Source organism: Calypte anna, chromosome 1 (genome assembly GCF_003957555.1).
Source record: "Calypte anna isolate BGI_N300 chromosome 1, bCalAnn1_v1.p, whole genome shotgun sequence".
Taxonomy (NCBI): domain Eukaryota; kingdom Metazoa; phylum Chordata; class Aves; order Apodiformes; family Trochilidae; genus Calypte; species Calypte anna.
The window spans coordinates 49936453-49949969 of record NC_044244.1 but is presented as its reverse complement, the minus strand read 5'-3'; the positions used below and the strand labels follow the sequence as shown (position 1 = coordinate 49949969).

The window sequence follows — 13517 nt, the reverse complement described above, 5'->3', positions numbered from 1 at the left end:
GTAATCTGAAACTACTCTAGAATGGGCATGAAGGTAATATTAACTTAAAGTAAGTAGTCTGTATCACTAAACTTGCATACAACACCACAGAGAAGACTGTACAGGATCTTATGAGGTAACAAATACTGAAATTATAACAAATAATAAAATTGAAATTTGCATTTCACATATGGAATTCCAATTCAATCTGCTTCCTGAAAGTCTGTCAAAAACTAAATTAAACCAACCCCAGCCCCCAGCTTATCATGGGAACAAAACTGAACAAAGCCAAGACACCCTCTCTGCAAAAGCACCGGATGATGTACAGTCATTAGAAGTGATTATTATTTGCGTCATTCAAAACCAGCAGTCTCAGTTAAGTCTGCTCTTGGCATTGCTCTCCTAATATTAAGAAAAATTAATCCTTGCTTAACACTGAATGTACATAAGAGAATCTGAACTCTGATGGGAAAAGCTGTTACTCTTGTAGTTTAATAACAGTTTTAGAACCCAAACAAAAATCATTAATAACTTGTGTTGTGAGTTTTGGAAATAAAATATGAGTGTTAAATCAGAAACTGCTGCAAGTCACTTGGTATCAAATCCAAATGAGTGTTGCTGTCATTTTTAAAAAATAATAATTAAAAAATAATACTTGCATATAAGTATCAATTCAAGATTCAAATACAGAAAAAAAAATCCAAACACCAATTGTTTTCCAATTCTTAAATCATTAGATATTAACAAATTTATTAAAATTAAGAAAAGTTGCTGGTTTACTTCAAATGTTAGCCACAAAAAAGACATTATTAAATTAGGCAATTTTGAGCTTCAAAGGTTTCGATAAACTGTAGTTATTTAAATACCCTTGACCCATCATAAATCTGTTTTCTGAAAAACAGCTGATCGCAGTGTTAAAGATGGCTTTTCCTTTTGCAAATACACAGGGACTCAGCAGTTTTGTTAACCGATGCAAATCCACAAAGACCTTGAAGCTGAACAATGTATTTCAGATATCTATTTCCAAGTCATTAGATGCTGACACTATTTAAACTGCAGCATTCTTCATGTATATTAAACATTTTTAAATCCTTCTGAAACTGTTAAAAGGTTGTCGATCCATACCCAAAACAGCCCTGTACTAGCTAATATGAAGAAAATTAATGCTATCCCAGTCAAAACCAGCACAATGCTGATCAATTACTTGCACTGAGAAGTTTTAACTGTAAAACTCAAAGACTTGTCTTAAGTGAAGCACTCAGTTCTAAATGCACTGATAAGGCCAACGACACATTTTAACAGAACTTAATACAGTGACAAAAAGCCTGAAACACATCCGCCACAGCATCAGAAATATGCTATTTTCATATGTTAATCTGCATAGACTACCAATTAATTAATGATATAAACTCCCATCACACTATACTACCCTGTGAATTCTGTTCACTTTGAGTTTTATGCTTCTTTTCCCTCTGCTCAGGTTGGATTCGCCCACGACTCAGATTTTATGATTTCTTGTCTTCTTGCTGGAAATTTTAAATCCATAACCTGAAAGGTCAGTAATTACTCTGAGACAGCATTATTACTGAAAAAATTTGTCTTCCATTTATCATTGCACTGTGGCACCCCATGAAGGCGCATGCACATGCTTGGCCTGGGCAGCTGAACACAGTCTGGGTATTGACTGGGCAAGATGTATCCTGGCAAACAAAAAGAAGCAATTTTCAGCACTGTACCTTTGTCCAACTTGTCAGGCAGCCACACAAACAGATGAACTGCCAATATGTAGAGGGCAACGTAAAAGTGGACTTGAGCATCAGGGATCTCTTACAGTATCAAGATGCCACTTCAGAAATTCCTAAGTAACTTCAGCAGGAATTTTGGGGAATGTGGGAGGTGTTAGGGAGGATCACTTTTCATGTGATGTCTCGATCAAAAGACAGGAAATTTTGGCTCCCCCTCCTCTTTGATCCAACGGAGTGCAGCCTTATGAATACATGGGAGCTTAACACAGGAGTAAGAACTAGCAGGTACAAGAGAATAGAATTCTTTTTCATTAGCTTTGCTGCTAGAGAAATTCTATCATTGTTGGAACTGCTTCTTAACAGGGACTGTACTAGTCTTAGGTAACCACCTGAAAGCACCTACCTTAGTGGAAATATTACTACTACAGGTCTGCCTTAAAAGTTCTATTAGCAAACCTCAATGTATAGAGACATACAAAAAAACCCTCATTATTTAAAACTCTTTAACCAGCTTGCATATTACATGCAAAGTCAGTCTAAAAAGCTCCTCTGCTGGTATAAGGTGTATTACAATAGGCAAAAACTATATATCTTGAGAATAATTCATTACTAAAGTTTTTGCTTGATGAGGACCTTACTAAGTAGAAAGCAGCTTGTATTATTGTCTCATACAGCTAGCTGCTATTAGATGGACAGCAGATGAAAAAGGAGAGAAGATAAAGTAAGACAGTATTTTCCACATGTCCACCTTGAAATTTGCTGACAAGGCACACCCTCCCCCACAAGCAAAGAATAAGCATTGTTAGTCAGACATTTAATGATCAATGACATTTGAAACAGAAGATGACTGAGAGAGAGACTAATGTTCAGACATTAAGCTACTAATACAGGCTTAAAAAGAACATACACCACTATTTTTCAGTGTCAATATGCTGACTTTCAGACAGTCTTAAACTACTTAGAGATTTACAGTGGAGTGAAGGCAAATAAAAAAAAGTAAGGACACCCAAGTCACCACGTTAGATATAACTGTAACTCCTCCCCAACTTCATGTCATCTGCAAACTTACTGACAATGCACTCTATCCCCTCAACCATCATGGACAAAGATATGAAAGAGAACTGGCCCCTACACTCAGCCCTGGGGAACACCACTTGTGACCAGCCATCAACTGGATTAAGCTCTATTCACTACTACTCTTTGGCCTGGCTACCCAGCCAGTTTCTCACCCAGCAAAGACTATACCAGCATAAACCATACATATATATCACACACATATATATATAAGCCATATATCTCCAGAATAATGCCGTGTAAGCAATACTGAAGGCTTTATTAAGGCCCAGATAAACAACATCCACAACCTTTCCTTCATCTACTAAGCAGGTCACCTCATCATAGAAGGAGACTCGGTTTATCAAGCAGGACCTGCCCTTCATGTGACTGGACCCAACTGCTTGGTGTTCTGCATGTGCTGCATAGTGGAACTCAAGATGATCTGCTCTGTAATGTTTCATGGTATCAAGGTCAAACCAGAAGGCCTGTAAGTTCCCTGGATCCCTTTACCAGCCCTGCTTGTAGATGAGGGTCACATTTGCCAATCTCCAATCTACTGGGACCTTCCTGGTTAGCAAGAGCAGATGGTAAATGACAGAAAGCAGCTTGGTGAGCACTTCTGCCAGCTCCCTCAACACTTGAGTGTATCTCGTGCAGCCCCATAGACTTGTCTAAGTGGTGCAGCAGGTCACTAACAGAGAACTGAATTAGCAGGTCACTAACAGTTATGAATTGAATTATGGGGGCTTAAATCTGCTCCCCATCCATTTTCCAGCACAGAAGACTGGGTACCCAGCAAACAGCAGTTCTTACTACTAAAGACTGAGAAAAAGAAGGCATTAAGTACCTCAGCCTTTTCCTCATCCTTAATGTTTCCTCCTATGCCCAATAAAGTACAGATTCTCCTTAGTCCTCCTTTTGTTGCTGATGTATTTATAAAAACATTTATCTTTTGAGAGCTGCAGGAAGATTAATTTCCAGTTGGGCTTTGGCCCTTCTGATTTTCTCTCTGCATAGCCACACAACATCTTTGCAACCCGCCTGAGTGGTCTGCTCTTATTCCCAAAGGCCACAAAATCTCTTTTTTTACCAACTTGCAACAAGATTTCTCTGTTCAGCCATGCTGGTCATCTTTCCCTGATTTGGAGTATCTTTCACACAAGTGCTGAAAACTAGCCTAGAAAATAGTATAAGTAACCACATACACAGTCCTTTTGCTGTTGCTGAGCTCTGCTTAAGAAACTACTGCCTTCTACTAATAACTTGCTAAATATTCTGTTATACTTTATTTATTCCTCAGTGTTAGACAGGCAATCAAAGCTACCTGATTTCCCAGAATTGAGGTTTAGACAACTGGTCTTTCATCCCAAACAACTTCATATTGAAATAACTTAGTAATAATATGTCATTATTCCATCCACAAATTTGATAGAAAGCCTTTGGTATTAATACAGAAATAGGGACTACATCCATTTAGTTTAACAAATATGCATAACTCTGCTTCAATCAAATCAGGTACTAAAAGTAAGAGAAACACGAGTTATGTATGAATAGACAAGGAAGAGCTGGCCAAGGATTTACACAATTCAATCTAAAGAGTTTAAGGGCAGAACAGATGTGCTTTCCATGAAGCTGACACAAATAATTGAACCAGAGACTAAACTGATGCGACGCTGTTTCTGCAGCATGAAATTAAGAAGGCTTTCTTTTCAGATCTTGAGCTACATACATCAAAATTCACATTCTGGTACTTTTACAAGTATTACACATTCCTTTGACATCAGAGATTAGGTTACTGAATGTACTCTACATGGAGCACAAAAAGAGCAAAGAAAAGACAAAGCTACATAAAACACAAAGGAGGCTGATGCTGAGCCAAGTGTGACACACTAGCACACACTAACAATGCTTCTAAAAACAGCATGCATCTTTGATAGACTTCTAAAGATCTATGAGCAGTGCTTATGTAGAAAATTCTTTCATTATGCTATTATTTTACAATAATTAAAAGAACATAATTGCTTTCTTTTATTCTATTATTATACTATTCTGCTATTATTATTATATTCTTATATTTTTAGCAATAAAGACACCCGTACCCATGTAGTTCAGATGCAACAACAGAAGGGTTTTTTTGTTTGTTTGCTTAGGAAGACCTGACATGACTTGAAAACTTGTATTGGAGGACCCAGATCTCTGCCTTTATCAAACTGTTAAGGCAACTTTAGGGGTCCATATGAGGACATTTTTGCTACTGATAAAAAGAAGTTGCAGATAGACTCTTTGATGAGATCTTATTATGAAACTCACTTTTCATCTGCACTAACAATTTTGTTTCTGACGTATTTCTAGACTTGTGATAAAGCCTGTTCTTTCTTATGGGTAACACATGATGAGAAAGGGAGCCTTTAGGATGATATATAATTCACATCCTCTGATCGACTGACTAACAGGACTAACTTCTGTAGGTCTTCACTAGCACAAAAGAAATTCTGAGTTAAAAAGAGTAGAAATTAATTTCTTAAAGTCCTTAGCACAGACTGAAAATTCTAAGTATCTTCAGAAGTGTAATACTTCTTCCTAAGACATTTCTCCCTTTAACCTCTCTCTCACTTTTAAGACTTCAAGTCCTTAGAATAAATCTTCATTGAAAGACAAAACTAGCATGTCTTTCTTATTTAATGAGATATGTTAGTGGTCTTACACCCTGACTATATAGTATATGTAGTATATTAACATTGACATTACATAACCATACAGAGGGGTAGGGGGGAAAAAGAAAACTTCACCTAGATACATTAAGCCCACTAAAATGGAATATGGTACAAACAGTTAATTCACTTTCCTGACACTGTTTAAAGAAATTAGGAATACATTTCCAGAGACTGACACTTGCTGGGACAACACAGCACTTTACAATACATCACCACTGGGCTAAAGGCTACAAATAGAATTAGCTTATCCAAGCCTAATGTAATTTGATTTGCAAAGCTGAAACAGTTTACATGATCAAATAAGTTCTGAACTGAAAAGCTGATGCCTTCAAGCAGAATGCCTCCTTTTTGTAACACTACAGCAAATAATCTCACCAGCACACCTAAATTCCAAGTATGGAAACAATTCCATTGAGCCAATGGGACTACTGGCAAAGAAACAACTCCAAATTAACATAGTTTACTAACACCTATCTGCAGATGTGTGAACTATCCAAACTTCTCTCCCACAGTAAAAGGAGACCTAAACAGTCCAGTCAGTGAGCCTAAATTAATTCAGCCCACCTTGATCATGATATAGTGGCAAGTGAACTGAATCCTTCTCTAGGCTCCACTGCCTAGATGCCTTCTGTCTGCTGTGGAAGCTTCAACCAACAGCTCCTCAGCTGAAACCTAAATTTAGATGGCCTAATCTAGAACTGAGTTCCATCCCTAATAAGCTTAAAGTTAATCACATATTAAAGAATATTGCTAAACCAAGGTCTCAATACATACAGTTTGTCAGCAAGAGACATGAAGAGCTGAGTATTCAGGAGTACCTAAAGATATGCTTAACTGCAGGACTGAGCTGATGGAGCATGCTTTTGAATATTGTCTAAACAAAATGCAAGCAATTTTTCTCAGCAAATACACATAAACACAAAGATTACGTTAATCCACTGAGCAGAAAGGAGTTTCTCAACCATGGTTTACAAGACTACATAGAGTATTTGTGACATTTTTTTCCATAGGAAAGCACAACAGAGCTAGTAAAGAAGCCAGATTGTTGCAGAAATTTAACTGCTTGGGCTTTCTGAAAATATCTAACAGGCTACTAGAAATATGCAGGACATTACTACTTTTAACCTTATTAAAGGTATTTGCTTGAAATCTTCCCACCTTATAATTTTACTTAGTACTTAGCTACTCATTCAGAAACATACAAGGATAAAGAAAACACACTTTTACACATCTTGTAAAAACTCCCAAAGACATCACGTCATTCACATCCAGACAATGTTAATAGTTTTGTACTATTACAGGGGAGTCTCCTGACTCCTGTGTATGTAGCCTCAATTGTAATCTCGTATTTCAGAAAAATACGAATGGACATTTTTGTAACACTGATGAAAAATAACTCAAGAGCCACAATTTGGAAAAAAACATCACCACCACAACATCAAAAAACCCCATAAGACCACTTAAAGTTTTAAACAAAAATCAGTAACTTTTAGTGGTAAATTATTCAGTGTGTCCCAGTAGCTCGGGTTTACAGTGTTATACTAATCTCTCATTAGAAAATTCTCAACTTGAAATGATTAGGAGAACTCTTAAGCCATCAACCTATACATGTAAACTAATGCCAAGTGATCATTTTGAAAAAGTAGAGCACCAAAAGATGGAAAAAAAGAAGTTAAAAATGAAAAAGTGTTTTTGAGAGGCACTGCTAAAATCACGTCCTGAATCTACAACCCTGAATACAAGTAATTTCTATGATCTTACATATTTATCTGCCTCACCTCAAAACATATTTAAAATAAAAAGATAATCACAGAGCACAGTAGATTTGTAATTATAATAAACTGAAAAAGGATGTTACAATTTTAGCTTTGTTTACTTTTTTGCTACTGGGACTCACTATTCTACCTGTGTCTTTCAGACAGTGCATTATTTCCATTGCTCTTAGAAGCAGACCACAAAAACATCTAAACACATTCTCTCTCTTTCTCTCCCCAAAACGACACAAAACCATCTCTTGGCACCGAGACACTTAGGACTGTTTCACTTAGTATTTACAAGTCTACAAAACCAGAAACTAGAAGGACAAAAAAAAGATACTTCAAAATACCGTTTATTATTAGAGCTTCACACACCTTAAAATATTTAAGGCTCCTTCAAAGACAAATTAACCTTTTCTTTAAATACAAACTACTCTGAGGAACCAAGATAGGAAAGTACAAAAGGAAGCTCAAAAAAGTAGGAAGCTGTGCATTACTGCACATCTAGACAATGGAAGGTTGCTATCAGAACACAAAACTCCATTATTTTGTGTAGCTTGTTTTTCCTGTAATGCTTCTAATGTTAACCAAAGGATAAATCTGACCAAACAAACTGCAGAAAGAGTCTACTGCAAGCATTCCAAAGAAGTCTAGAAATAACAAAAGATTTCATACAGTAGTCAAGTACACACTTTATCTAATCAGTAAAAACATGATTCATGGAGAAATCTGGACAACAAAGAGAAAGCTTCCAATCTTGTAAGAAAAGCATACAGGCACTACTTTTACCAACATACATTGCAAGTTGGGTAATATGATTTTATTGTCAAGGGAAATTAATTCCTTGGCAGAGTTTTTGGTATTTGGCCATTAAGGAAAAGAGCACACTAAATTAACAGAGCCTACTCATATGAGTAATTTTGTTTGTCTTGTGTTATCTGTGAATATTTTTTGAGAGTGGGTGTATTGGACTAACAGTCTGCATTTTGCCGGGGAGAACAGTAATATGCAGTTCATAAGAATTGCAAATTATGTTGGGAGACAAAAAAAAAAGACAATTTATGTCCAATATTTTACTGATAATCTTATCACTTAAAGAGATTTAACTTTAATTGTCCCCAGAGAATTTACTCGTTGAGAAGCATAAGATGCTGGATTTGAAATAATATTTTAAAAACATTTTAAAAAGTTACTCATTCTTTGTTACCTACAGATCTTGAGCATGAAGATACATTGAAGTTTTCCTATCGAAACTCTGCAGAAAATTCCACAATCCTTTTCCAAATTAATGGTAAACCAATAAGTCAAGAAATTCCTCTTGCCCTTTCTAGAACTGTTTTTCAGACAGAAGGTCCGTTTCTTCAGATCTATGACTATACCAGCAGAACATCATGTGGGTCAGATAATACCTGTCTCTTTCTACAACTCCCCCCACTAAAAAGATGAAAATAATTATTGTTTTTCTGGACCCAGAATTACATTGTGGAAAACATTTTGTTGTCTGATGACTAACTGCATTATGAGGAAGAAAAAAAGAGAGATTGATATTCACAAAGTAGTTTAGTTTAATACTCAAAGAGCAGCAACAGCAGCTGCAGAACCCAGCGTGAGACACATGAGAACTTTCAGTGGAGACAACGAAGCTGAGTAAACAGACCAAATCTATCTACTTGGTCTGCACCATAAGAGGTATTATTTACTACATCATACCAATGACTTTGATAGCTTTAAAGATAAAACTTGCTAGAAACAGCCATTCTAGAAATCTCTGCCTACAGAAATTAGAACAATGAACAGCAATCAAATTAATCTATTAACAGTTTCTTCTTGTGGATTGTGACCAATGATTTTGTATGCTTTACGGCACACTGTTCTTTCCTATATCTTCCCCAAACCATGAGCTATTTTGCTCATCACACAACCAAAATGCTGGACAGTGTAACAGAGAGGTGAAGAGAATACCTTCCTGTGTTTGGATGGTAATGGAAAAAACATTTAAAAATAAAAATATATCTATGCAGTGATAAATAAAGCATTGTTATAATTTGCTTTCACTTATAAAAAAGAATGACTTGAAGTTAAGTAAATAGGTGCAATATCATTAGCTTTGGGGTGAATTATCTTCAGTTTATGCCAAACACATCACATTAATTTCAAGACACCTTATTTTTGTGATATGACAGGAGGTCCCACATGACTGAAGGCTTGCCAATGTGACCCCCTCTACGTGAAGGGATGGAAGGAAGATCCAGGGAACTACAGGCTTGTCAGCCTGACTTTGGTGCCTAAAGTAACTATGTAGCAGTTCATCTTGAGTTTGCTCACACAGCAAGTGAAGGACAGCCAGGGGATCAGGACTAGCCAGCATGGTTTCAGGAAAAGGCAGTCCCTGCTTAACCAACATAATCTCCTTCTATGACCATGTGAGCCACCTAGTGGACAAAGGAAAGGCTGGGGGCATTGTCTACCCGGATTGCAGTAAAACCTCTGACACCATCTCTCACAGCATTCTGCTAGATAAGCTGGTGGCTCATGGCAGACACATACACTCTTTGTTGGGTTTAAAACCGGCTACATGGCTGGGCCCAGTGAGCTGCAGGCAATAGCATTAAGCCCAGTTGGCGGCCCGTCTCTAGTGTGTGGCCCAGTGCTCTGTTTTGGGGTTGGTCTGGTTCAGAATCTTTATCAACACTCTAGGTGAGGGGATTGAGTGCTTCCCCAGCAAGTTTGCAGATGACACCAAGTTGGGTGGGAGTGTTGATCTGCTTGAGGGCAGGAAGGCTCTGCAGAGGGACCTGGACAGGTTGAATCAATGGGCCAAGGCCAATTGGATGAGGTTTAACAAGGCCAATGCCAGGTCCCACATTTTGGTCACACCAACCCCAGACAAAGTTACAGGCCTAGAAAAGAGGGGCTAGAAAGCTGCATGGTGAAAAAGGAACTAAGGGTGCTGATTGACACCTCACTCAATATGAACCTGAAGGCCAAGAAGGTGTTCAGTTCTGGGCCCCTCACTACAAGAAAGACACTGAGGTGCTGGAGTGATTTCAGAGGACAACCAAGCTGGTAAAGGCTCTGAAGAACAGATCCTATTCTGGATCAGGAAAGGCTGACAGAACTGGGATTGTTTAGTTTGGAGAAAAGGAGGCTGAGGGGAGACCTTATTGCTCTCTATAACTACCTGAAAGGAGGTTGTAGTGAGCTGGCTGTTGGCCTCTTCTCTCAAGTAAGTAACAATAGGACTTGAGCAAATGGCTTGAAGTTGCACCAGGGGAGGTTTAGACTAGATGTTAGGAAGAATTTCTTTACTGACAGAGTAGTCAGGTTATGGAACAGTCTGCCCAGGGAGGCTGTGGAATCACCATCTCTGGAAGTATTTAGAAATTGTGTAGATGAGGCACTTCGGTCATGCTCTAGTGTGCATGATGATTTTATTTTATTTTAATTTTTTGAGGGGGTGTATGACAGTTGGACATGGTCTAGCTGTGACAGTTCTGTGACTCTGTATACTTTGCTAAACAGAAGAAAAAGGGAAGAATGTTGTCTTTAAGGATAAAAAGAAAATGTAGCAAGCCATGAGATTTTGGAAGAAGCTCAACATGTGGGCTTTTTCTATTCTGTTGCCTTTTTTACTAAGACAAATGTCAAGTTCTCAATTCAGATCTACTACTTATTTTTACTCTTCTTCCTGTGCTTGCTACAGTTGCACCTACTTCTTGCAGGGACTCTTTAATAGAAGGAATGCTGAACAGTACTAATCTGCCAGACAAGCGCCAAAACTAGTAAAACAAACAGAATTAGTGTGTGCACGTATCTTTGAAGCCCTTTGATCAACCAAAAAAGTTATGGTTAATTTCAAACCACAGCTTCTTGGAAAGAATATTAGAGGCAAGGTGACGCAAGTAAGTTATCAAGTCCACATATTTCAGCTATGAATTTTGCAAAGGAACTTCATTCTCTATTTCATTAAAGGCTCCAGTCAAGTAAGCCATTTGGAATGATGTGGAGCAGAGAACTATATAATGCTTGAAACAATTTTAAAAACAGGCTTTCTATTATGTAAGTTTACCCGTGCCACAGGGTAAGAAAGTATGCCTATGTGAATAGGGAAAGCTACCAAAATGCAGAAGAATGGCAGGCATGTGAGACTCTGCATACAATCATGCTACAGCTCTCCACTACCAGAGAGCACTATATATTTACTCAAAACCACAAAGTTACATGATATATTACAAGGAACAAATACAATTCAATTCAATCTCTCCATTCTTATCTAAGTAAAACACAGTACTTAGCTACATACAGTTCCAGAGAGCACATCATGAGGGCAGCAGTTGAGAAGGTGGCTCTTGCACACTCTGTCATCATTGAATTTGATTCGCTGACGGGTCGTGTCACCTACAATATAGAAATCAACACATTCCAGGTTAGAAATCTGGGGAAGCCAGACATGTTCTGCAGGTTACATGCAAAGCATTAACACTGCCCTGTCAATAGTGAAAGCCTATGGAAACTAGAACTTAAAACACTGTATGCTTCTTTGCCAAGTAACACCAAAAATACAAATGGATGTTTTAATGCTCTATAATGCTATTTTAAAATCCTCTCACACTTCTCCTTTAAAAATGCAGTATGAAAAGTGCTTGAAACCAGAAAGAAAGCATTGGCTTAGACATACTTGCTACAACAGCATTTGTTAAATGAGCTATATAACATCCTATTCTGATTCTGGATGAAGTAGTGATGTACTTGTATGCAGGAATTAGCATATAAAAGCAGCCTTTCACACAAAATTATACACAATGAGTTTTCAGCAAATCCCACCTGATACTCATTTTATGACTTTGCTCTTGGATGCAATGCACCCTCTTAACTTCTGATGGGACCAGCATAAAGAGTTGGCAGAAGAATGATTTAAAATGCTTACAAACCTGAAAAAGTCAGTCAAACATATGGAAATAGCCCGTATGCAAAATTATTTTACAGATGTTTGCACATCTCCGTATCATAAGACATTTTTATTCCCTACATACTCTTTGTTGGATTGGGAACATCTTAATTATATCTTCATGATGGCAGGTTGTAGTTCCTGCATCAGCAGAAGCATCAACCTGCCCACACACTGAGGTCCAATTGCAAGTTTAAATAATCCCATCTTGGAGCAAGACCTAAAGTCTTCAGTAACCAGCTGGTATTTTGGGGATGAGGGCGGGAAAACGTACGTAATTGTCGCTATTTGAGATATGGAAGAGAGATCACTGCTATAGCTCTTTTGTTGTTAAGACACAGGCATGATAAAACACTTTAATCTCTCTCATAATTTATCTATTTATTTATTTAAATATAACTTGTTAAAATCTCTAACCACTGAAAACCTACTGGTGAATTACTGAAGCAAAGAGAGGTCTGGGGAAAAAAAGACATACAGCGAGTTCAAAGAGCAGACTCTTCCTTTCATTAAGTATTTTAAAGCATGTTGATAGATTTTGTAGTTAAAGTTTTTATAGCTTCATAACTGGAAACACTGAGAATTTTTAATCTATTAAAAAATCCAGTAAGACAAATGAATAACAGGTAGCTATGACGAAGGGGAATAAACCCCCCATATCTGACTAGTCAAGCCTTTTTTATTATTATGTAATGAGTTTTATAAATACCAGTTTTATGCATCGGATGCTAATACAAAGAATTTTTTAAACAGGCCAAATTTCAAATTATTAAGCAAATAACTTTCCAAAACCATATGTCTAATTCAATTGGGAGGTACAACAGTTGAAACCTTTTATCCACAAGACAGCTTCAAAGCAATTCAACAATAGGTTTTCTAGAGGGCAACCTCACTGCTTAGTTATACTTACACTACTAAAAAAAAATAGAGCAATCCCTTTATAATCATGCCTGCTACTGCAGTAAAGAGTTTTGAGTTTTGCTTTTTTTTAGGAGGTGGATCCATATTTTTTTTTAACACATAACTGCGTTTGTTCCACATTCATTAACACATCTGAAAAGTCATTGATAACTCACGGCTCGGCGAATGCGGGGCCTTTCTGACACTCCCTTGCAGATTGATGTAGGCAGGCAAAGATACATTGAACCTTTATAAATAAAACAAGGGGCCAGATTGTTCAGTTTGTATAGAATAATAGACTCTGCCAGCAATTTTAACACAGCATCTAGAAATACACGTTGACTGTAAAGATTCTTCTATATAAAGACATGAACAAAATCAAGAAAAGTATGTAAAAAAAGTACAGCTGATGGCCTAA

The 13517-nt window shown here is 37.3% G+C and overlaps 1 protein-coding gene across 6 annotated transcripts in view; it reads right to left on the bottom strand.

Annotated features, from left to right (window-relative positions):
- Window positions 1–13517, bottom strand: part of LOC103531423 (putative RNA-binding protein Luc7-like 2) — a 36978-nt gene that overhangs the window by 15024 nt on the left and 8437 nt on the right. For 4 of the 6 annotated variants that reach the window (XM_030469294.1, XM_030469286.1, XM_030469321.1 and 1 more), the window contains exon 2: window positions 11555–11649. In XM_030469294.1, coding sequence (XP_030325154.1) covers window positions 11555–11649 — 95 coding nt within the window. Of the gene's footprint in view, window positions 1–11554; window positions 11650–13275; window positions 13347–13517 lie in introns of all 6 variants that reach the window. The other 2 variants (XM_030469315.1, XM_030469310.1) reach the window with 1 other exon arrangement.